This window comes from Paramisgurnus dabryanus, chromosome 14, assembly GCF_030506205.2.
Source record: "Paramisgurnus dabryanus chromosome 14, PD_genome_1.1, whole genome shotgun sequence".
In the NCBI taxonomy this organism is placed as follows: Eukaryota; Metazoa; Chordata; class Actinopteri; order Cypriniformes; family Cobitidae; genus Paramisgurnus; species Paramisgurnus dabryanus.
In genome coordinates, this window is record NC_133350.1 from 6,698,116 (window position 1) to 6,721,402 (window position 23,287).

General features: G+C 40.2%; 1 protein-coding gene across 3 annotated transcripts; it reads right to left on the bottom strand.

Moving 5' to 3' along the window:
* Nucleotides 1–1,375: 1,375 nt before the first annotated feature.
* nacc1b (nucleus accumbens associated 1, BEN and BTB (POZ) domain containing b) lies at nucleotides 1,376–12,752 on the bottom strand. Of its 3 annotated transcripts, XM_065241049.1 has the most exons (6): nucleotides 11,402–12,752; nucleotides 8,671–9,686; nucleotides 5,931–6,216; nucleotides 4,672–4,769; nucleotides 4,238–4,512; nucleotides 1,376–4,137 (listed from the first exon to the last, which is right to left on the bottom strand). In XM_065241049.1, the coding sequence occupies exons 2-6, from the start codon at nucleotides 9,659–9,661 to the stop codon at nucleotides 4,120–4,122; spliced, it is 1,668 nt and encodes a 555-aa protein (XP_065097121.1). In that variant the 5' UTR covers nucleotides 9,662–9,686; nucleotides 11,402–12,752; the 3' UTR covers nucleotides 1,376–4,119. The 3 variants fall into 3 exon arrangements, with proteins under 3 accessions (XP_065097121.1, XP_065097119.1, XP_065097118.1); XM_065241047.1 differs by having other exon boundaries at nucleotides 1,376–4,512; nucleotides 12,366–12,752; XM_065241046.1 differs by having other exon boundaries at nucleotides 1,376–4,512.
* Between the last annotated feature and the right edge of the window lie 10,535 nt (nucleotides 12,753–23,287).

Consider the following 23,287-nt stretch of genomic DNA (forward strand, 5'->3'; position numbering starts at 1 on the left):
GCGTTACCCCCAACACTGGACGTCACAGTTGGTGTTATGTTGAGATTGGCCTGTTTTCCAACTGTCTTTTTGCATGCACAAGATTTACATCAAAATGGGGGAACAAACCTGTTTAAGGCTCATGATATGTCATTACTATGTACAGAGCCCTTTGTTTTCCTTTATGCCTAGGTAAAAACAGTTTTTTATTCTATTGCACCTTTAAAACTCACCTTTGAGCATCAAAATAGCATATGTAAAAGTAATTTTTTTCATGCTTTAAAACAGCTTAAATGTAACTCTACCCTTGATTAATTTAGTACATGCAGATCTCTTAACATGTGAATTAGTCCTCACCTCCACTCTGTCGCACCACCACAGGCCATAGATAAATATGTAAAAAGATGCTAGATTCGGCAGTTCTAGACATGGCTAAGTCCGGTTTCACACATTGCATACATGAACTGCGCTTTCACAGCACTAATCTTTAAGCACTGATGTTAACAGGTTATAGCTGTCACCCTGCATGTGTGAGCAGTACAGACGGAGAATTGAAGCAGCTGTACTGCAATGGTTTCAGCACCGAGTCTATTGGCGCTTTTCCATCGCATAGTACCCCACGGTTTGGTTTGGGTCAGGTCAGGTCAGCTCACCTCACTTTGGCTTGGTTAGCTTTTCCATCGAGTTTAGTAACACTTTAGAGTGGGAAGGATTATAGGCGTGTCATTATATTTGTGCTGCCTACTGCTGTGACATCATACAAGTGAGAGCGTCCTTGTACATTCCCATACATTTATTTATTTCTCAGTCTGCCACAAAATTAAAATTGAACACCAAAATAGATGTTTGCACATCGCGTTTATCACTACCTCTGTCTCACATGACAGTTTCTGTACAAACACCCGTGGCATCGGTCAACGCGCTCAGCTGAGCCTCATTGAAGTTGCATTTAAGCATATATGCGAAAGTGAGCTTTGCAAATGTTCCGCCACAAACTGCAAGTCTGGAAAACTGTTATGGTGTTCCTGATTCACAACCTGTGGATGTTTTTCATTACTAAAAGTAAGTTTCGGAACTTACAGCAAAGCACAGATGACAAGATGAACTCGAGACAGTGCAAGCTAGCACTAAGGTAAAGCTAATCTTTTACATTATAGCGATGATGCTGGTAGTGACGATTCTCTCAGACCAATCAGTGATCTACAGTGTTTTCGTGTCACGTTTTGGTATCAGCTCAGGTCGCTTGGAACCCCAACCGAGGTGGTACAAAAAAAAGTATCAGGTACTACGTACTGTACCCAATGGAAAAGCTCCCAAAAGTAAGCTGACCCAAACCAAACCGTGGGGTACTATGCAATGGAAAAGCACCATCCATACATAAGATATATGGCTCAAAGTACTGATCCACTCGTTCAACTGTGTTGATATAATTGGTTACATGTTTGTGACATAGGAAACAAAGGCGATTTCAAACAGCGGTCTTTGGAAAACTCAGCAATGGTGTTTAACTCTTTCCCCGCCATTGACGAGATATCTCGTCAATGAAGAAAAAACGCTTCCCCGCCAATGATGAGTTTTCCGTCTTTCCGCAATACCGCCCTTCCGCAACTTTTTAAACCCGAAAGTATTGCCCTACGGCAAGCTGCTGCATGTCCGTGTCTGTTTTAAAGATCACTCTGAATGGGATCTCTATGAAAAGTCCGTCACAAAAATGGAATTATCTCTGCTTTTTGCTCAAAATGTGGTGTTTTTGCAGAAACCTACCCATTTTCAAAAGCTGATTACAAAAGAACCACTGAAGGTAGGATGAAACGTTTTTTTTTTTTAAAGCAGAGGGTCTGTTCTTTCATTTGGTATATTGTATGTTTATATATTTAAAGAAGAACATTTTCTGGAAGACATTAAACTTTGGTGAAAATCATGAAAAACGCTGGCGCTGGCTGGCAACTTTTTTTTAAAACGCTGGCGGTGAAAGAGTTAATGAAGCACTGCACAAAATTTCTTTGCTGCCTTACATTTTAATCAACTCAGATTTACAAGTAATTTTAACTTACTATTATTTATCTTGACTAGAGAATAGTTGCTACAATTTAAAAATAAAGTTGACTTATTCAACTATATTTAAAAGTTATAACAACTCTAGTCAACTTGTAAATCTGAGTTGATTAGATAAAAAATTTAAGGCCGCAAAGATTTTTTTTACTGTATTTGCACATGGTTTGTCTTAAAGCATATTTAAAACAGCCCATAGACATAAACAACAATAAAAAAAATTATTTTCATCACATGGGGACTTTAAATATTATGTTACATGCGGCAAAAATTGTATGTAAACTAGTTATGAACTATTAATAGATGCAAAAATTCAATGACATATTTGTGATTACTCTAAACATAGCCTAACTTTTTTTTTTATACATATCTGTTGTGTTTTCATTAAAAGTTTTCATTAGTATTAGTTTTGAAAACTTTTAACTAGATTTATTAGTATTTCAGAATAAGCTAATTGGAGTTTAATCGAAAAAGTATTCTAATAAAAATGTCTGCTATATCACCCAGTCCTTACTGTGGCTTCTTGTGTGTTTGTCATGTTTTTGGAGGTGTGGTTGATCTTGTTCACACATGTTCAACCACAACTTTTTCAGCCCCAACCAAAGACAAGCCTTATAGTCCACCATTACAACACATTTACTAAAAAAATAAGTGTATTTTAAAACATAAACATTCATTCTTTTGGTGTCTTTCTAATTTTAATCTGAACATACTTTAATATTTCACGGGTACACAATAACATCACGGTCATCCTCTTACATCACCGGACCTGGGGTCACAACTGCTCTTACTCTTGATGCAGAACTTCAAGAATCTCTCGTACCGAAACATAACCATCAATGTAGAAGTTTAAAACTGCCTTTTTATATAAGCATTAAATTCAATCTACAACATCATCCACTTCAGTGGTTCACAAGCACACTGAAGCATTAATGGCTCTTCAGTGCCAATTACTAATACTGCACTTGGCCTACTTCACCACGACATTTAAAGTCTCTCTCACACATGCTCGGGTGTAGCATGTCAGAATGCGGCATGCGGCAGAATGCGTCGTACGTGTGATACGTGCATGAAGCAATCAGCTGTGAGATCATAAACTTCAGCTGTGACACACTCAGCACTTACACACACACAGATGCCAAACCTGACTTACGATGTGTCTATACACACAACTCTGGTCTACTCTGATAAAAAACATTTGATTTTTAAGCTTGTGGTTCTGCGAGGGTGTTTGGGGAATGTCTTGTGATAAATTGATCTAAATAATGACATTAAATCTTGGTAATATACCAAAATAAAATATCTAAAATTACTTTAGTACTTTGCCAATGCAAAAACATGTGCATTTCTTTTTTCGTTTACAATCTTACATGGACAACACATCACAATTTGTTTTAAGTGGTGAGAATCTTGCACAGACCCTCTCTGTATCGCACAACAGTAGTTTTAAATATCACAAAGCAGATTCATCTGCCACTTACAAGTAACAATCATCCGTAACAAACTGCCTCTCTTGGGACACTCTTGGGCAAAAAGTGGAATACTTCACATAAAAAACAACACAACATTTCAATTAAAACATGTAAAATATGAAAAAAATAAATGGGAACCTGCCATCGAAAACCAAGCCAAAGGCATTTTGTTTTTGCATAAAATCAACCTACATAATGTAAAGTACATTCTGTGAAAATATAACCTTGATATCTTTAATATTGACTGAGTAAGGTCATATCAAAAATTAAAATCAATAAAACTTAGATTATAAGACTCTCTCAGGGTCTAAAAGATGAAATGGGACTTTTCCAGCTACTAAATATTTAAAGATGGCTACAATCTCATATTCAACAACATAAACTTTCTCCAAAGTACCTTACATTCAAATCCAGGACAGTGTTCTTGGACTATTATTTCCCATATTGTCCACCACAAATGTTCCCCATCTTCGGGAATGTGTTTCTACAGTATGAACTTCGAAGAGGACAAGCAAATGCTCTACATCAAACTACGAAAATAAAAGTGACCAGCTTTGGAAGCAGATTTCCAGTAACAGTCTTCAGACAGATACATTTTCTTTTCTCCAGCATGTCATCAATGCCCAAGGTGACACTGAGAAACGTGATAAGATGGAGGAAAATGAATATTTAAAGTTGCAAGGTCACCATAAAAAAGTTACTCACTAAAACAAACCGCCACCGTTCCTGCTCACCCCTTGCAGGGTATCTGTAGATGAATGTCCGGATTCACAGGTTGTACCACCCTCCAGCGATCCCGTTTCGTAGGCATTTTCCACCCCTAAGCCTTCAGACTCCATTTTGGCAGCGTCCGGAAGGAAGTTAGCATAAGCGTCGTTTTCTGCCATCAGGAGCTTTAACTTTGGGATCCAGCTCTTACGTACCACGCGGCGCGCGTTGGTGCACATGTCCGCTGCGATTGCGTTCATTTCGCTTTCTTTGAAACTAGGAGCAAAGTTCTGGCAGTAAACTGGAGACAGAGAGAAATAAACATGTTTGTGTTATGTAAATGATATGTTGTGCAAATATCATTGCTATGATCATTAGCCACCCACCTGTGCTGTAAACATTTATAAGACAATTATATTTTAGTTAAAAGGGGCTTAGTTTGGAGGAAACGCTAACTTACACTTAACAGAATGAAGAACCCGACTGTCCAGTGGCTTGCGGTTCGGGTCATTTGTGGAGGAGCGGATTCCTGTCCCACAACTGTTCGCAAGAGTGCTTCTGTATGGTTAAAAGTACACTTTATACATTTAAACTTGACTTTCAAATTATACTAGTTGGGTGAAACCATTTTTGTTGAAAATTCTGTGACTCCAAATTTTCTTATCTGACCCGCCTGTGAAATTTAGGCTCGGTTCAATCTATGACATGATCTTAATCAGTCAATGTTAAAGGGACACATTTAATTCTTACCGTTTTAGAAGCCATTCAGCCGATCTCCGGGTCTCGCGCTACCACTTTTAGCATAGCTTAGCACAATTCATTGAATCTGATTAGACCATTAGCATCGCGCCTAAAAAAAAAAATAACGAAATAGTTGTAATATTTTTCCTATTTAAAACTTGACTCTTCTGTAGTTACAGTGTGTACAAAGGGTGATGGAAAATTAAAAGTTGCGATTTTCTAGGCAGATATGGCTCGGAACTATACTCTCATTCTGGTGTAATAATCAAGGACTTTGCTGATGTAACATGGCTACAGGAGGCACAATGATATTACACAGCAGCCAAAAGTAGTCCCCTTAGTATCTTTCAATAGCAGGTGACTATTTTCGGGCAGTGCGTAATATCATTACGCCTCCTGCAGCCATGTTACGGCAGCAAAGTCTTTGATTATTACACCAGAATCAGAGTATAGTTCCTAGCCATATCTGCCTAGAAAATCGCAACTTTTAATTTTCTGTCGGTCTTAGTACACAATGTAACTACATAAGAGTCAAGTTTTAATAGGAAAAATATCAAAACTCTTGTTATTTTTTAGTGTGATGCTAATGAACTAATCAGATTTAATGGATTATGCTAAGCTATGCTAAAAGTGGTACCGCCAGACCCGAAGATCAGCTGAATGGGTTCCAAAACGGTAAAAATCAAATGCTTAACTCTAGGGGAGCTGGAAAATGAGCATATTTTCAAAAAAAGTGGATTGTCCCTTTAAAGGTATCAAGGTTATGTTTTCACAGAATGATGTTTAGATTATCTAGGATGATTTAATGTAGAAAACAGTCAATCACAAAAATGACTTTAGCTGGGTTTTCACGAACTGGGTCACATTTTCTATGAATTAACAGCAGGTTTAAAGAAAAGCTTGAAAATTACAACTTCACACTTTTATTCATTTTTAAATCAAAAAACATATTCATTATTTGAGTCCAATGTCACTCACCTGTCAAAGAAGGCAGCAAGCAGCCGTCTGAGCAATACTTTGTGCCGTGTGCCCGCGCTAACGTGGCAGTTCATCAGCTGAGCGCGTGAAATAAAGACACCGGTGCCCGTTACCAGCTCTAGTTTCTCAACAGGATCGCCTTCTTCATAAAGTTTAACATGACAACGGTTTCCAATCTGTGCAATGAGCTCCGTGGGAAGAGAGGCAAGTTCTTGACGCACTCGAACTCCTCTTCCCCTTGATTCAACTGTGAGGTGATCTGGTAGAGACTCCACTCGTTCACTGGCTAAAGCAGGAAAACCAAAAGGTCTATCTGTGATAAATGCATTGTAACATTGAACAGACATACTTAAGTAATCTGGGTCGTATTTTGCTTTTTCACATTTTCAATGTTAGTGCGTAATGTTGCTGTTTGAGTAATATAGGTCTGAAGTTACAAAGCTTAAAGGAACAGTATGTAGGATTGTGGCCAAAACTGGTATAGCAATCACAAAACTTGTGGCTAAAACTGGTACTGCAATCACACAACTGGTGGCCAATACACAAAATGACAACATAAACATCAGTTGAGGGCTGCAACTGCACTTTTTAAATGACAATATCCTGGCCAGACCACTGTTGTCAGTGATATAAGTATTTGAAATAAAAAAAAATTCTTAATGTCTAGTGACATATCAGGGCCATTTTATGATTAAATGATATACATTTCTTACATACTGTTCCTTTAAAGTCTACTATAAACAGTGATATACTTTATAAAAGAAAAACTTTTTCACAACTTGAACAAATGGCTTATTGGAACTATTAGTGTAAAGTTAAAGGAACTGTATGTAGGTTTATTAAATTAAAAAATGACTATAATATATTCATGGTTATTTAGGAAACATGCCAATTTCACATATCAGTTTCTCTGAAAAACAATGCTGTAGCCAGTTATGGCACTTTTCCATAGCATAGTACCCCACGGGTTGGGTCGATCAGCTTACTTTTGGGGGCTTTTCCACTGGGTACAGTACTTAGTACCCAATACTTTTTAGTACCACCAGAAATGAATGTATAGCATTCCAACAACGCTCTCACTTGTATGATGTCACAGCAGTGGGCAGCGCAAATATAACAACATGCCTATAATCCCTCCCACTCTGAAGTGATACTGATCGAGATGGAAAAGATAACCGAGCCAAAGTGAAGTGAGCTGACACAACCTTACTCGTGGGGTACTATGCAATGGAAAAGCGCCATTATTCTCTTTTTGAAATGCACCTTCCGTGTCAAAATGTCTGTTTTTGTTTTGGTATGTGTGATCTGGCCCACTGCCAATTTACCCAATAGTGTATTTCGACAGCTTGGTTGCCAGTTATCACCATTGCTTAAGTGCGACCTCTGGTGGATCCAACCTCCGAACTAAACCAAGACTCAAAACCCGCTCAAAAATCAGGTTTGAGCGGTTTTGTAATTTGCAGACAACAAAAAAAAACATTGCAAACGTAAAAATGAGCAGATAAATGTACGCTTTCCATCATCAATTGCACTCCTGTATGTGTCTGGCAACCCGAGAGGGGGCAGGGGAATTTTTTTACAATATTTTACATTTAGACTGCCGTACCTTCAACCGTTAGAAGCACAAGCCCTGAAAAGTAAAGCCAAAACATCTCGATCGCCCCTCAGTGACTGGTCCCATAAACCCCGCCTCCCCATGTTATTCAATGGGACTTGAGACCAACTAAACAATTTAATTATACTTCAATTATCTTTTTTTCTGAAGCTGGTTTCTGTAATTTACTGTAGTTTTTATCACGCTGATGTAAATTCAAGTGTTTGTTTTTAAAATAAGTTTGTGTTTAGTTAGTTATTTAATGCTATAAAAACGGTGGTGTCATGTCATGATTGACAGCTGTGATATGCGCATTCTGCGAGGGCAGGGCCTTGATTTCAAGGCTTTACTTCCTGCTCGCTACTGCGCAGGACTGGTCCCGAAATCGCTACTGCGCAGACTCAAGACCCAAAATGTCAGCGCCGTATCGGCACACTGGCGGCTTCACTTTTCACCAATGGAAGAGAGCGAACAGGCGTCGTCCATCTTTTTTTACAGTCTATGGTTAGAAGTCAATGTTACATACAGCTCCTTTAAATGTCACCCATATCCCTCATTTAAATAATTCCTGCCAAAGACAAAGGCATAAAAGGGCAGGGCCTGGTTGAGGAGTATAATAGTGTGTTGTCATCATGCAAGTGATTGGGGTGTTTTTTGTACCCCAATTCTAAACCGCATTGGCATAAGATGCACGAATGTTGATGTGTTGACCAAGGAGAGTAGACAGAGCATTTCAGATGGAAGGTCTTTAAAGACACATCAATGCTTTCAAGACAGACTGGGAAGAGAGGGGCTGCAATAACATAAAATATGTTAAAAATGATGTTCTAGTATATATTTTAGTACACCCCAAAAACAAAACCAAGACTTTGTGACCAAGGGCATAATATGACCCCTTTGAATTTTATGTCTAGGTGGTTCCGTACAATATTCCTATTTGAGTGGCTTTTCAGTGCCTAAACCAATTCATTTCCCCCAAATTTACTACATTACAAAGTCTGTGGTCAACAGTGTCATCCATTAAAGTTCCAATTTAATCAAAGGCGATCGCGACTACTGATTCACGGGGACTTTATGTTTATTTACTAACAGTAGTAATCAATACAAATAGTGATTTACCACGAGTGTCTGGCCTCTTTATCTTACCTGTTGCCCCTACATTCAGCATGCTGTACATTGTGTACATGTTGCAGATCTGTCTATACTGCTCCTCTGCTGTTTCCTCTGTAATTTCTTCCTCCTCATCATCATCATGGTATGAGATCGGTGAGTCACTGGTGTACATGCTGGGAGTTCCCGGGCTGGTGCCTTCTGGTGTGCTGCTACTGTTGTTGTTGTTATTGTTGCTGTTACTGGTTCCACTTCCAGCCAATAAGGCTGCACTTTGTGGTAGAGTCCCACTCGCCCCACGTGGCACCTCCTGCGAATAACGGGCTGCTTTCCTCATGCCTCCCCCTCCGGCTCCTCCAGGTCCTCCGCCCCCTTCGCGACTGCCTCCTTCCCAAAGACGCTTCGCGACCGGAGCACAAACCACCGAATATGGAGATGCTTCTTGTGGGGGCTGCTGGGCCTGAGGATGCGGTTCCGTCTTCACCCTCGACACCAGCGGAAGAGGCGTGAGGCAGGAGGTAGGTCGAGCTGCTGCCGTGGCAACCACAGCCCCGCCTCCTAAACAGCCACTTCCAGTTTGCGTAACAGGGCTCTGGGGTTCCGAAGAAGGGGCTTCTTCCACGTGAAGACCCTGCGAGTCACAACTTGGCGAGCTGACTTTAAGGAAGAACTCTGTGCCTTTTTCCATAATCTGCTGGATCTGCAAGAATCCTGCTGTGTACATCAAGATAAACTGATCTCCCAAGTTCATGCTAAGTCGACCGGTGTAGCAGAAAGAAAGGATCTGCTGAAAGCTCTGAGGTTGAACCGCTGGTGGTAACTCCACAACAGAGCTCTTGCTTCCAGAATTGAACATATCTCGAAAGTAGGAGCTGCTGGCGGCCAGCACCGCCCGGTGGGCTTTAAACGTGTGGCCCTTCACCACCACTGACACATCGCAGTACAGACCCTGAAGCCTCTGTTCATTAAGACATTCTAAAACATTGTTGCCAAAGTTGGGAATCGCCATCTGCAGCATCTGAGCCATATCGTAACACCTAGACGTACAGGATCTGTAAAAAACAAACAATATATAAGAACTGGAATATATACTTAGACAAAATGTTAAATGGTCTCTCATTTGTAAGTCAATTTAGATAAAAGCATCTGCTTAATGAATAAATATATTTAGAGCAAATTACATTAGCACATGACTAATTTAATGAAAATCTATGGATCTATTATCAGTCAAGCTTGATTACAAGAAAATGTAAACTTAGATGGCGCAAAGGAAGAATGCACAATTAATTAAAGTTCACTTTACATAAAAAATTAATAATAAGAAGAAGAAGAATTTGTAACATTTATATAGCACTTTTCTGCAGCACTCAGTCACCACAATACATTAAAGGGGTCATATCATGAATTTTTTTTAAAGATGTAAAATAAGTCTTTGGTATCCCTAGAGTGCATATGTGAATTTTTAGCTCAAAATACCCTAGAGATAATTTATTATAGCATGTTAAAATTGCCACTTTGTAGGCCTGAGCAAATGTGGGCCATTTTTGGGTGTGTCCTTTAAAATGCCAATGAGCGGATGAAATGCAAACACTGATCGCAATGACGGTGGTTTGTTGCTTGAAACTCAATTGTGCTGTCAATTAATTTCTCTCTTTCTCTTTGCACTAAACGGCAGTGCCGTGGTTGGATAGTGCAGATTAAGGGGCGGTATTATTGTAATCGGCCTTGCTACCTAACTCACAATTCCTAACTTTTCACATGCTTGCAAAGAATAACTTACCAGAACTAAGTTACTGGGTTGTTATTTTTCACGTGTTCTATGTTGATAGAAGCACAGGGGAGCCAATTATAGCACTTAAACATGGAAAAAGTAAGATATTCACGCTATGACCCCTTTAAGAAATAAAAGCCTTATTTCAATATCGGTGCGGGCACCATGTTGGAGACCACTGCTCTAAGGTCTTCTGGCATCTTATTGCACCCAGGGGTGAGTGCCTAGGGGCTTCCAATGTCTTGACCTTCCAATATTTAATCAGTGTCCTGTTAACTAGCAAGTTGTCTTCATGTTCATGCATTGTTTATCTGCATTTATTCATTCAATCTGCTATTGAAAAGCTAACAATACTAAAGGATGTAGTAACACATTTTAAAAATAAAAATATTTCTTTAACAAACCCTAATCATCCTTCTGCTTTCAACATCACAGGATTTGCTTATTAAGCATTAAAATAAAGGCCAATGACAATATAATCACAAATATAAAGTAAAGGTTAACTTATTAGTCATTTCACACTAGCTCTCTTCCAACTAAAAGGTTGATCATGGGAACAATGCAAAATTCAGATGAACTAGATAAAAGATAAGTCTCTGTCTACTTGGAAACAATGACTTTAACACAGGTCCTTATTAATAATTCTTTTCAAAAGAGCAAAATGATAACAATTAGTGGTTATTTGTCCCATCCTCATGCCACATAACGTAAGTTTAAAGGGATAAAGCTAGTCATTAGCTAGTAGTGGCAGCACATAAAAACAAATAAGTCTTGAAATTAAAAATTATAAACTTCTAAAAGTCATCAATCGATTATGATTATCACAATTTTGCATCCGCAGCAAAAAGTAAAAATTTACACTTTTTTTTTTTTTTTTTACAAATTATTCTGACTGTTATGTGTTCGCATATGCCATTATTTCCCCAAAACACAATTGGAAACAGTTTTCATTAACAACACGAATATTATTCATTCACAGTACTTTTAAAATCTTACCGGTGTTTGTGTGATGTGGGTGCCGGCGGCAGGGCTGCTTTACCCGGTTAGTGTGTGTGCCCCGCACCGCTGCCCAGCACCGCACGAGCTCCGGGTTGGCACGGGCCCCGGGGAGGAAAAAAATCTGAAATAATACCCGATTTGCTACTTCCTATGTGACCACTCAGTCACCCGTAAAGAATGCTGTCACCGAAATAGTCAAAAGATTAATTATTTAGGAGCCCACATCCGTTCCTCTCGATCGCCCTTTCGGTGCCAATGCATTGCTATAAAATGCAATGTCGGGTTGAGTTTCAGTTATATCTACATACAGATCGTTATGATTCATCCCGCAACAAAGATGCATGCATCATTATCTTCCAGCTGCAGACGTGCCAATGGTATGCACTGGCTTGTGTTTATATGCACGCGATGTAAGCATTGCATTTACATCCAATATTTAGTGGTTAAACTGTACTCCATTTTGGACTATAAAGGAAGGGAGGGCTCATCTGCACATTTCCCCGACATCAACAGGTCATCCCGGGACAAATGCAGCAACTGGGGGGCGAGCCAGACCGATCCGCAAGTCAAGACACCATTAACCACTTAACGCCTGAAAGCATTGCACATAACTTAACTATCCTTCAGTGTCCATCCTTATCTGCTTCAACTACCACTAAAACACATGCTGTCAGTTCATTTGGGGATATTATGCATATCTAGAAAGTTTGCAAATAAAAAAAGAAAGAGGACGGCCATGCGGTGATTTCTCAGGAATCATTTAAGTGGTTAAAGTTTTTCAAACCCATCCCCCATCATCTAAAAAGCAATCGCACACCTTCAAGTAAACAATACCGTATTCCTAAAATCCCCTTTGCACTCTAAAATAACTCTCATACGCCCCCTTGGTCACCCGCGCGAGTGCGGTTTGACCCCGCGTAAAGTGGCGTGAACCCCTCGTGCACGCGTTACAAGAACTCACCCCCTCTCCTGCAATCGGCTGGTTGAAGTGTTCCAGTGCAGGAGTCAGACTCTTCTCGATCTCTGTCTAGTGGCAGCCATTCATCATGAATGTACAGGCAATGCGCCCGAGCGCAGAATTATCGAGGGGTGCATCATTTTCACCCCCTTCGGGACGCACGTAGAGCACCGAATCAACGATCACAACCTGACAAGACTGCACATTAATTGTAAAAAGTGATGTCCAACTTTCAGTGTCCACAATCGGCACCCGACGAATTTTGCGCGCTCCCTGCATATAATCAGTGTGTGGTTCAGGCTACTGGCAGAGTCAGCTGTGTCTACAGTAGACTGGCGTACAGGTGAACCCCTAGAGGGGTGTTGTGGTGGTACGCGCCCGGCATGCCAACTCAGCTCTGCATGGCGCACTCTGAGAAACAGATGCACTAAAACACTTCCCTCGTGTGGTAATCAAGGTGACAAAATTATTGAGTTCCTTTAGTTTGACTATGTGAGATTATTAGCTGGATTTATTAGATCTGGTTACAAAAATAACTGATTTATACAGTATATACACTACAAATGCTTGGTAAGGCAGTATTTGGCTAGGTAAAATATGGACAAATTAAATAACAAATATTTCTATTTATATTTTATTAGTAACCACCATTGTTTGGTTTAATTTTGTAGTAAAATCATATAATATCAGATTTACCCTTCAAGTATAGCCTATAGTTAAGTTTACCCATATGGTAATAGTAATTTTTAAAAAACAAACAAAACATGTTACAACACTGTACTATAATAAAACTGATCGTTAATGTTCCTTATGGTATTATGATCCATTAATCCTAACAATATTTATTTTGTTTCTTTATAGAAGTATAAAGTATGAGGAACAGAAAACGCAAAAGAGAAACATCGTGTTACATAATGTTATGTGCTTAAGCATTGCCTAAGGCTTTTTTGTGACTTTTCTGTATGACTTTTTGAAAAATAATCCAAACGACATTCAGAGTAACAACAGACATATAACAGAATAAATGTTCCCTTATATGGCTCAAACAAATAATGTAATTCAAAACTCAAATATGTTGCAGTTAAAGGCCTATAGTCCACCGCATACACACAAACGTCTTCCTTTTTTGGTCAAAGAGTTAAGCCACTGAGATACACATATCCTAAAACTCATTTCATATATTTAATTGTACACACAGGGTTGGGGAGTAACAGATTACATGTAACAGGTAATCATGTAACATTCTGTAATCATGATACAAAAATAGTAACTGTAATCCTTTACAGTTACGTAAAAAACAGTAATCAAATTACAGTTACATTTTGTAACAAAATGGGAATACTTTCAGGATTACAATGGTTTCATTTAAAGGTGCAGTGTGTAGCTCTTCATTCACTGAAATGTATAGAGAAGCTACGGTTCCCACCACAGGACAAACATGTTGTCTAGGACAAAATACAGAACTAGTGACAAAACACGCTCTGTAGAGCAGTTTGTCCATTTAGGACTACTGTAAAAACATGGCGGCACAAAATGGCAACTTCCATGAAAGGGGACCCGCAGTGTATGTAGATAAAAAGGGCTCATTCTAAAAAAATAAACACATAACAGTTCATTTTGCAAGGTCTTTATACACCACCTGTGCTTTAAGTGGGCCGGAACGCGCCGGTACTCAGTACCCCCACTTCTAAAAATAGCTCTTGAGCGTACCACCACCTCTCCCTGAGCCCAGAACGTGCTTTTAGCGTACCGGAACGCTCATTTGCACATCTGTTTAAATCAGAGGTTTTAATCCTTTTGCTGCGCTGCCGCTTTTCAGAGCGCTCTTCACAATGTACACTCAATAGACCCTTTTACTGTTTGTACACAATGATGACGTGGCAGCGTATGCGCGCGCATTTAGGCAACGGAAGTATCGTAAGAATCAACAGTGAAGTAACACAAACAGTAAGTTATTTAAAAAAAATTGACTTTATCAACATTTTCAACACAGCTACCAGATCCGTGTACTATAGTGGAGTGGATAAAAGACGTTAGCAGATGGCCAAAAATAAAGTTGCCAGATACATATATACGTATATTAGTATATTATATTAGTGCAACCAAACGCAACAACTGGACATTTTGATGTTGAGAAACCGTTTTAATAAACTTTCTGAGTTCCTACCACGTTAGAACCAATGGGGAATAACACCACTTCTGTTGCCCAAATGCGCGCGCAGGCTATTTGATCACGTGAGCTGTAAAAGGGTCTATTCGTCCCACCGAGAGCAGAGACTACATTACCCATACACCCTTGAGTTTACAAGTTAAAAGCGCATGCGTCGTCTTTGCTGTCAGTCAGCCTCAACGTGGTGTGGAGAGGTGTGACTCACCATACCCGTCAAGTATCCCGTATTTGCCGGGAAAGTCCCGTATTTTACCCTTATTTCCCGCCGTCCTCCCGTATTAGTATTTTCCCTTAAATCTCCCGTATTTTATCCTCCGTAATTTCGCACGCAAAGGTTGTGATCTATAAAAAGATCCTAAAGATCGCTAAAGATCCACTGATTCCGCAAATCCACTTCGTATTTTCCTGCCCGCTCCGCAGCATCTCAGTGTGCACTCTCTGCCTGGACGACAGTTTCTGAAGTTCATTGCATTAACAGGTAGATTAATTACATTATATCAGCTGTTAAACCGCAGAATTACTCATTTGGAAGTTTGTTTATGTATTTGTAAAATGTAAAAGTGCTAACAACTTAGCAAGCAAACAACAACAAAATATCCACATTCTTACTATTATCGTGTATGAAAGTGAATAGGTGCCGTTTAAATTGTATGGCAACCGCTGCAGAATGTTCAGACAGAACAATAAATCACTCGGTCCATGTCCTTATTAAACAATTTTACTGTTTCCAATCCCAATAGGTACAGATGCATATATATGTGTGTGGTTCTGCAAAAGCATAATAAAGAAACTTGTAAGCACAATAAGAATAAGAAACAGTAATAATTAAACATTATACAATGACTTAGAAAGTAGAAAATAACAATGCAATAGCATTAGAATATCTTCACATCATTCCAATGTGTGTAAATTACCTTAGATTGGTAAATATTCACTTTAACTCAATCATTCAATTAGCAAAATAAACATCTCTAAGTAATAATCAGAATAATTGCTATCAAAGTCTTATCTAACATGTTTACATTGATATTCACTTACAATCAAGATTATGTGTGTACCGAGTAATACTTAAATAGTATAAATAAACATTTAGTAGCACTAATAACACAATGAAATCAAATCTAACAGATTAAAGAAATATTAAGCTACTTACTTTTTAAATGTACGCACACAATATTAACAAACTGTTAGGAATGGACCAGATAGCAGCCAGCCACGATGGACAACAACTTGTGCGAACTTTCTAGCTTTTAGACATGTCCGAACATGAACGATATAGTTTAGTTAATGTCTACCAATGAAATGACGAGTTTAAGTCATGTGGTTAACACATATTAGAACACATAATAAGTAGCGTAAAATGTCCGGCAGAGGGCGCCATTGTCATTAAAGTGTGGCCTTTTGTACAGCCGCCCCCTAATTTGTTTAACAAATTTGTGAATATTGAAAAGGCCAATTAGTCTTTGTTACCATTAGTTGGAAGAGCCGGCAGTTTAATAAGGCGAGCCACAGGCCTTGTGTAACTTTTATCTTTGACCTTTACTATTGCTGAACGAACTCGTCCATCCTGTCCAGGAAGGACTTTGGTCACAGTACCAACTTGCCATAGAGCTCTCGGTGATTGTTGATCCACAATCATCACAACTTCATCAGTTTGAAGGTTTTCCGATTCTTTCTGCCATTTCTGTCGTTGTTGTAGGTCTGGGAGGTAATATCGTATAAAGCATTTCCAAAAGTTCTCGATCAGAATCTGGCTGTGACGCCATCTCTTACGACTGAGAATTTCTGACTCCGGATAGACAACTTGGGGTAAGGCAGAACTTAGACGTCCCATGAGTAGAGAATTAGGTGTTACAGGGTCTATATCAGCAACATCTGAAGAGACATACCCCAGAGGTCGGGAATTCAGTATTCCTTCTATTTCCACAAGTACGGTAGTTAGTACTTCCTCTGGCACTGATTGTGAACCAAGAGATGTACGCAGTGCCGTCTTGATAGACTTAACGTCCCTTTCCCACGATCCACCGAAATGTGGTGCATTTGGTGGATTTAGACGGAAATGTATCTGTTGAGAAGCCAGATGCTCTTTCAAGGACGGCTGAAGTGCATTGAAGGCATTCTGAAGTTCTGTGTTACCTCCCTTGAAATTTGTACCATGATCAGAAAGAATTTCGTGCGGTTTTCCTCTACGGGCTATGAATCGTCTTACAGACATGAGGAAAGAGTCAGAATCAAGGGATGATAAAAGTTCAATATGAACAGCTTTGGTTGTAAGACATTTGTACAGTATTCCCCAGCGTTTCTCACATCTGCGTCCAATCTTAACTTGGAAGGGGCCGAAACAGTCAATGCCTGTCGAGTAAAAAGCTGGACGAAACAGTCTAAGGTTAGACGGGGGAAGATCTGCCATCCTGGGTATTTCTGGCTTGCCTCGCCATTTTTTACATTCAAAGCATTTGCTCTGATGCCTTTTAACTGCCTCTCTGCCTCTTAGGATCCAATATTTTCGCCTTATTTCTGCAAATACCCGTTCGGGTCCTGGATGGAGGAGAAGGTTGTCATAATGTTGGATCAAAAGTTTGGAGAGTGGGTGAGCAGGATTCATGACAATAGGATGGATAGTATTTGAGTCCAGGTCATCACATCGACGAAGGCGTCCCCCAACTCTTATTAATTTGGCTTTGTGATCGTATTCTGGGGCTAAAGTCAGAAGACGACTAGAGTGAGATAAAGATTTGCCTGACTGAAGCTGCGCTGTTTCTTCGGGAAAGCTTTCAATCTGAGCTTGTCTCAGTAGTTCCAATTCAGCTTGTGAATAGTCATCCGCAGATAGCTCATTTGATCCGTCTGCCGCCCCGTGCAATGAGATAGCGGTAGCCTTAATCAGATCTTGAAGTGAGTGGTACTGAGATATATCTGGGATGTTAGTCTGATTGGAGGATAAAATTCCACAAAAAGTAGAATTCCGACGTTCTTGGGTGTCATCACAGGCAGCTGTGACATCAAGTGACTGTTTGGGCCATTTACTGGTTGGCTGAGTTAAGAACTGTGGGCCCTGATTCCATCTGTTTTGCTCTATGAGTTTAGAGAGAGCGAGTCCTCGTGTAATATCATCTGCCGGGTTTAACTCTGAATTGACATAACGCCAGGCTTTTGGGTCTGTAAGGTCTTGTATTTCAGCCACACGTGTTCCAACGAATACCTTGTAACTGCATGAATCTGAGTGAAGCCAAGTTAGTACAGTTGTGGAATCAGTCCAGTATACCTCTTGATCAATTTTGATTGTCAGTTCTTTTCGTAAAGTAGCTGCCAGCTGAGCACCCGTTAGAGCAGCACAGAGTTCGAGTCTTGGTATAGACTGTTGTCGTTTTGGCGCCACTCTTGATCTCGCAGCAACAAATGAAACTTGGGTCTCACCATTACCATCACTTGTGCCGAGGTATGCTACAGAGCCATATGCGCGTTCTGAAGCGTCACAGAATATGTGAATGGTTCGTTTGCTACCAGATAGGTCAATATCTGGTTTGGTGTAACATCTTGGGAATGTAATATGTGATAGCTGTGACAACTCACTCTGCCAAGTCGACCAAGCTTGATGTAAATCCTTGGGAATATCTGGATCATCCCATTCGCGTTTCTTGTCCCACAGCCGTTGAACAATGATTTTTGCCCTTGTCGTGAATGGGATTAGGAAACCTAATGGGTCATATTGACTGGCGAGGGTCTTGTATATGTTCCTCAGTGTTATCACAGAATTTTCCTCTTGTTTGGATCTGTAACCAAGAACATCTGAAGAGCACTGCCATCTTAGGCCCAGAGTCATTTCTTGTGGGTCTTCTCCACTTTGAGTGAACCACAGGTGACTGTTTGCAGATTTTAACTCATCAGGTAAATGAGCAATGACAGATGGAGTGTTAGTAGCCCACTGCCTCAATTCAAAGCCACCTTCTGATAGGAGTACCTGCATCTTAGTTGCAAGCGTCTGTGCTTCAGCTGTTGATGGGAAACTTTGCAACCAATTGTCTACGTAGAAGTTCTGTTCTACAGATACACGCACATCTTCTGCAGGTTTGCTGTAGTTGTAGACATGGTTCTGCAAGGCAAAGGTTGCACAGCAGGGGCTGCAGACTGTGCCAAAAGGCAAAACTTGCCATTCATAAATGTCAGGATGTCTTTCCAGTTCCAGGTCTCTCCATAGAAAACGAAGAAAGGGCTTGTCTTCTTCCAGTAGACGCACCTGGTGGAACATTCCTTTCACATCACTGCTTATAGCAACTGCATTTTCTCTGAAGCGCAGAAGTACTCCTAAAAGGCTTGGTCCGAGCGTTGGGCCAGGGAGAAGATGGTCATTCAGACTTGTTCCTTTGTGTTTAAATGAACAGTTAAAGACAATTCTGGGCTTTTCATTGTGGTGAACAATGTGATGTGGTATGTACCATGCACAATGGCTTTTCTCCATATCCTCTGGTGTCAGCTTAGAGGTGTAGCCTGCATTCTCAAGCTTCTGCACTTCATTATTGTATACAGTTGCAAGATCTGTGTTCTGTAAAAGGCGTTTCTCTGTGCTTCTTAGATGTGCTGTTACTGCGTCTTTGGAGGCTTGCAATGGTGGGAGATTTTTCTTCCAGAGAAGTGGTGTAGCATACCTTTGACAGTCTCCAACAGTCACCCTGACTGTTTTTTCCTCGAGCATTTTTACAGCCTCCGCATCTTGTCTTGATCTTGTGATCAGCTTCTCACTCTTATATGGAAGGGTGTCCATTTGCCAAAGCTTCTGTACATTATTGAAAAGTTCTGCTTCTGGAGGCATAACAGAGGTGAATAGGCATTGCTGCGGAGAGAGCTGGTTGACAAGGAATTTTGAGGGGCCCTGTAAAGTCCACCCAAGTCTTGTTTTCACTGCGGCAGGACCGCCAGGTGGTCCGAGGCGCACTGGTTCTATAGCCGTGATCAGATGTGGATAATCTGAACCAATGAGTAAGAGTGGTTGAGCCTGTTGCAGTGGGGGAATAGGCAGACCTTGCAGGTGTCTGTATTTCCTTTGCAATAGTTTAACAGGGTAAGTATGTTTTGCAAGGTTCAGTTCTTTGGCCGTGAAAGCTCTTTCAATAGTGTAGACTTTGTCTGGCTGAGCAACGGCAGTTATGGAGAATGAAACAGCCGCCCCATGAACAATCCGTATGTCTTGTCTTACTGTTCGGAGAGCTATATCTTCTGGCACTTTCTGAAGACCAAGTTGCTGTGCTGCTGGATGCAGTAACATTGTCCTTTCTGACCCGTCGTCGAGTATGGCATAAGTATCGAGTTCTTTCTCCCCGTTTCTTAGGATTACTCGTGTGACTTTCAAGAGCACTTTACTGCTTGCGACTGGTCTGTCAAGGTACAGTGTCTCCACTTCAGAGCTTACAAGACAGCTGTTCTCCGTTGAAGTTGGGGTGTCAGGTTTCACTTTGTTGTGGAAGTCATGCAGTATGTCTAAATGTATCTTGTCACATTTTTTGCATTTGGCTTTAAGATTACATTCTGAGATCTGATGGTCACGTCCGCACTTAAAGCACTTCTGATTTGACTTCAGCCAACACTCCACTTGACCTTGGTTCAGCAGTTTGAAGTTAGCACACTGATTGAAATAGTGCTGAACAGTGTTGCAAAAGGGACAGTACTTTTTTGGTTTCTCCTTCTTGCTTGTTACATCTTTTAAGGGTTTACTGTGTTCACTACCGTGTAAAACTGTAGCAAATCGTTGAACTGGTTTCGGGTTTCTCTGCTGGTCTCTCTGTGGCTGAGAGTAGGTTCTGTTCGGAGTACTAGTGTACTGTGATTCATCCTCTTGAATCCTGAGCTCATATTCAAGCCAGTCACTGAGATCCAGTAAAGTTGGAATAGGTATTTGAATGGGGTTAGTAAACCGTCTGAAGTTTGCTCTTAAGTCATGAGGCAGTTTTGCAAGAAGTCGTGAAACGTGTGACCCACATTTAAGTTCTGTCCAGCCTTTAGCTCCAAGTTGGTCCAGCATTCCTACCAATGCACGTACTTTGAGGGCAAATAGTCTGAAAGATCTAATGTCACCGCTCTTGATTGTAGGGCCATCCATCAATTCTGCGATTCTTTGCAGAGCAAGTTGATGTGGTTGTCCATAAAGTGCAGTTAAAGATCTCATAGTGCTGGTGTATGGGTACCTGCTATTTACATATGAGTCTGCAATGAGCAAAGCATTCTCATGTTTCAGGTGATCAACCAATATTTGGAATTTGAAACGTTCAGTAGCCTCAGCAGGTAACACATTCTCCAGTGCAATTTTGAGACGTGCAAATTCTCTGGGGTCTTCACGGCAGAAATTAGGGATGGTGGGAACTGGGCCTCGGTAGGAGGGCTCTCCATGCTGGTATGGGGATAAATGAGGATGCTCCAGGTGATATGGCTGGTATGACTCGGTTCGTGTAAATTCTGCAGACGGCTGTAATTTTGGAAATACTGGTATATCTGCATGAATTGGAGTTGATTGGTCATAGCCTGGGTGTCTCTCATAGCGTGCAGGGTGAAATGGGATGTCTCTTGGAATTGATCTTTCTTCTTGCGGAATTGGGTATGTAGCTGAATGGACATAAGGCTGCTGGTAACCTTGTGTTTCAGTAGGCGGAAAGCAGCTGGCTGGTCGGCGATGCATACTATCTTCTGCGTAGCCGCTATAATGAACTGGTAGTGCTGAGTCAAAGTCTCGAGGCATGAATCGAACAGCTGCCGGTGTTTGACTGTAATTTCTTTCATCAGCTCTTGGGTAGTCAGATTTTCTGTCGTCCATGTTGTAGTAAGCACAAGGTCTGTCCATACCCATGTTGTTAATCCGTAGCTGAGAATGTGATGGTTCATTCGAATAGAGAGGCTGTGGAGTTAACTGGGCTGCAGAGCTTAGTGGTCTCAGTCCTCTTAAATTGTCAGTGAGATGATCAATCTCTTTATGGCTGACTGAATGAGAATGCTGAGGGTCTCTCCTTGAATCCACATGCAGTGCCCCAATGGGCTGAGAAAGATCATTGTGATCTTGGGGCAGTACTGGCCTGCTCTCTCTGGCTGCTGTATGTGGGCTTGTGAAGCTAATTCTCTGTTCCTCATTAGGTTTTGGAGAAATCTGAGACTGTGATGGCGGTGAACCTTGAAATGCATCCACAAATGAACTCCTTCCACTTGATCCAGTGATCATCTCCTGTGTTGGTACTGGTCTACTTTCAGTATTCTGTGCAGGCATACACTTTTTATCAGATGCATGTCCAGTGGCACATGGCATTGGCTGTTCATTATGAGAATGAAGTGGTTGACGTTGCATTGTATAATCAACATAGAAGTCATCTAGGTATCTTGGTTTGATGACCTGTCGACGTGGTCGAACCACTGGTTGATCTGGCATAGCTTGTCTTTCGGTTTGGGACATGGTGATGCTGCAGTAGTTGCCTGGATCCGGCTCGAAGGACCAAATTGTATGAAAGTGAATAGGTGCCGTTTAAATTGTATGGCAACCGCTGCAGAATGTTCAGACAGAACAATAAATCACTCGGTCCATGTCCTTATTAAACAATTTTACTGTTTCCAATCCCAATAGGTACAGATGCATATATATGTGTGTGGTTCTGCAAAAGCATAATAAAGAAACTTGTAAGCACAATAAGAATAAGAAACAGTAATAATTAAACATTATACAATGACTTAGAAAGTAGAAAATAACAATGCAATAGCATTAGAATATCTTCACATCATTCCAATGTGTGTAAATTACCTTAGATTGGTAAATATTCACTTTAACTCAATCATTCAATTAGCAAAATAAACATCTCTAAGTAATAATCAGAATAATTGCTATCAAAGTCTTATCTAACATGTTTACATTGATATTCACTTACAATCAAGATTATGTGTGTACCGAGTAATACTTAAATAGTATAAATAAACATTTAGTAGCACTAATAACACAATGAAATCAAATCTAACAGATTAAAGAAATATTAAGCTACTTACTTTTTAAATGTACGCACACAATATTAACAAACTATTAGGAATGGACCAGATAGCAGCCAGCCACGATGGACAACAACTTGTGCGAACTTTCTAGCTTTTAGACATGTCCGAACATGAACGATATAGTTTAGTTAATGTCTACCAATGAAATGACGAGTTTAAGTCATGTGGTTAACACATATTAGAACACATAATAAGTAGCGTAAAATGTCCGGCAGAGGGCGCCATTGTCATTAAAGTGTGGCCTTTTGTACATATCGCTTGTCTAATGGATTTAATGTTCCCGATCAGATCTATAAACACTAAATTTGCTGTTGTTGGCACACTTTGTAGGCAAAAAATACAAAAAACACAAATGCCTTCACAAAATAAAGACAGAGAACGGAAAGGGAGGTTGCTTCTAAAGGCAGTTCAACATTGCAAACATGGATTCAAAGATCCATCAAGCCAGCAAGTAAATCATATTGAATATTTTTTTGTCACACTTTAATTCTTGTTATTATATTTCCCATTATAATCACTTGTCTAAGTTGATGCTAGTAATATAACACATCATATTTATAATACTTTATTAAAACCATACTAATAGTACCACCCCCCTTAGTGCCCAGTAGTTTTACCACTCGCAAAATGGAAAACAATGGGAAAAAATAAAGTGACGACTTTCTAGTTTTAAATTGCCAGTATTTTGTTATTCTTGAACCCATAGACATGGTCTTGGTGTCATTTTAAAGTTTTAGCTTTT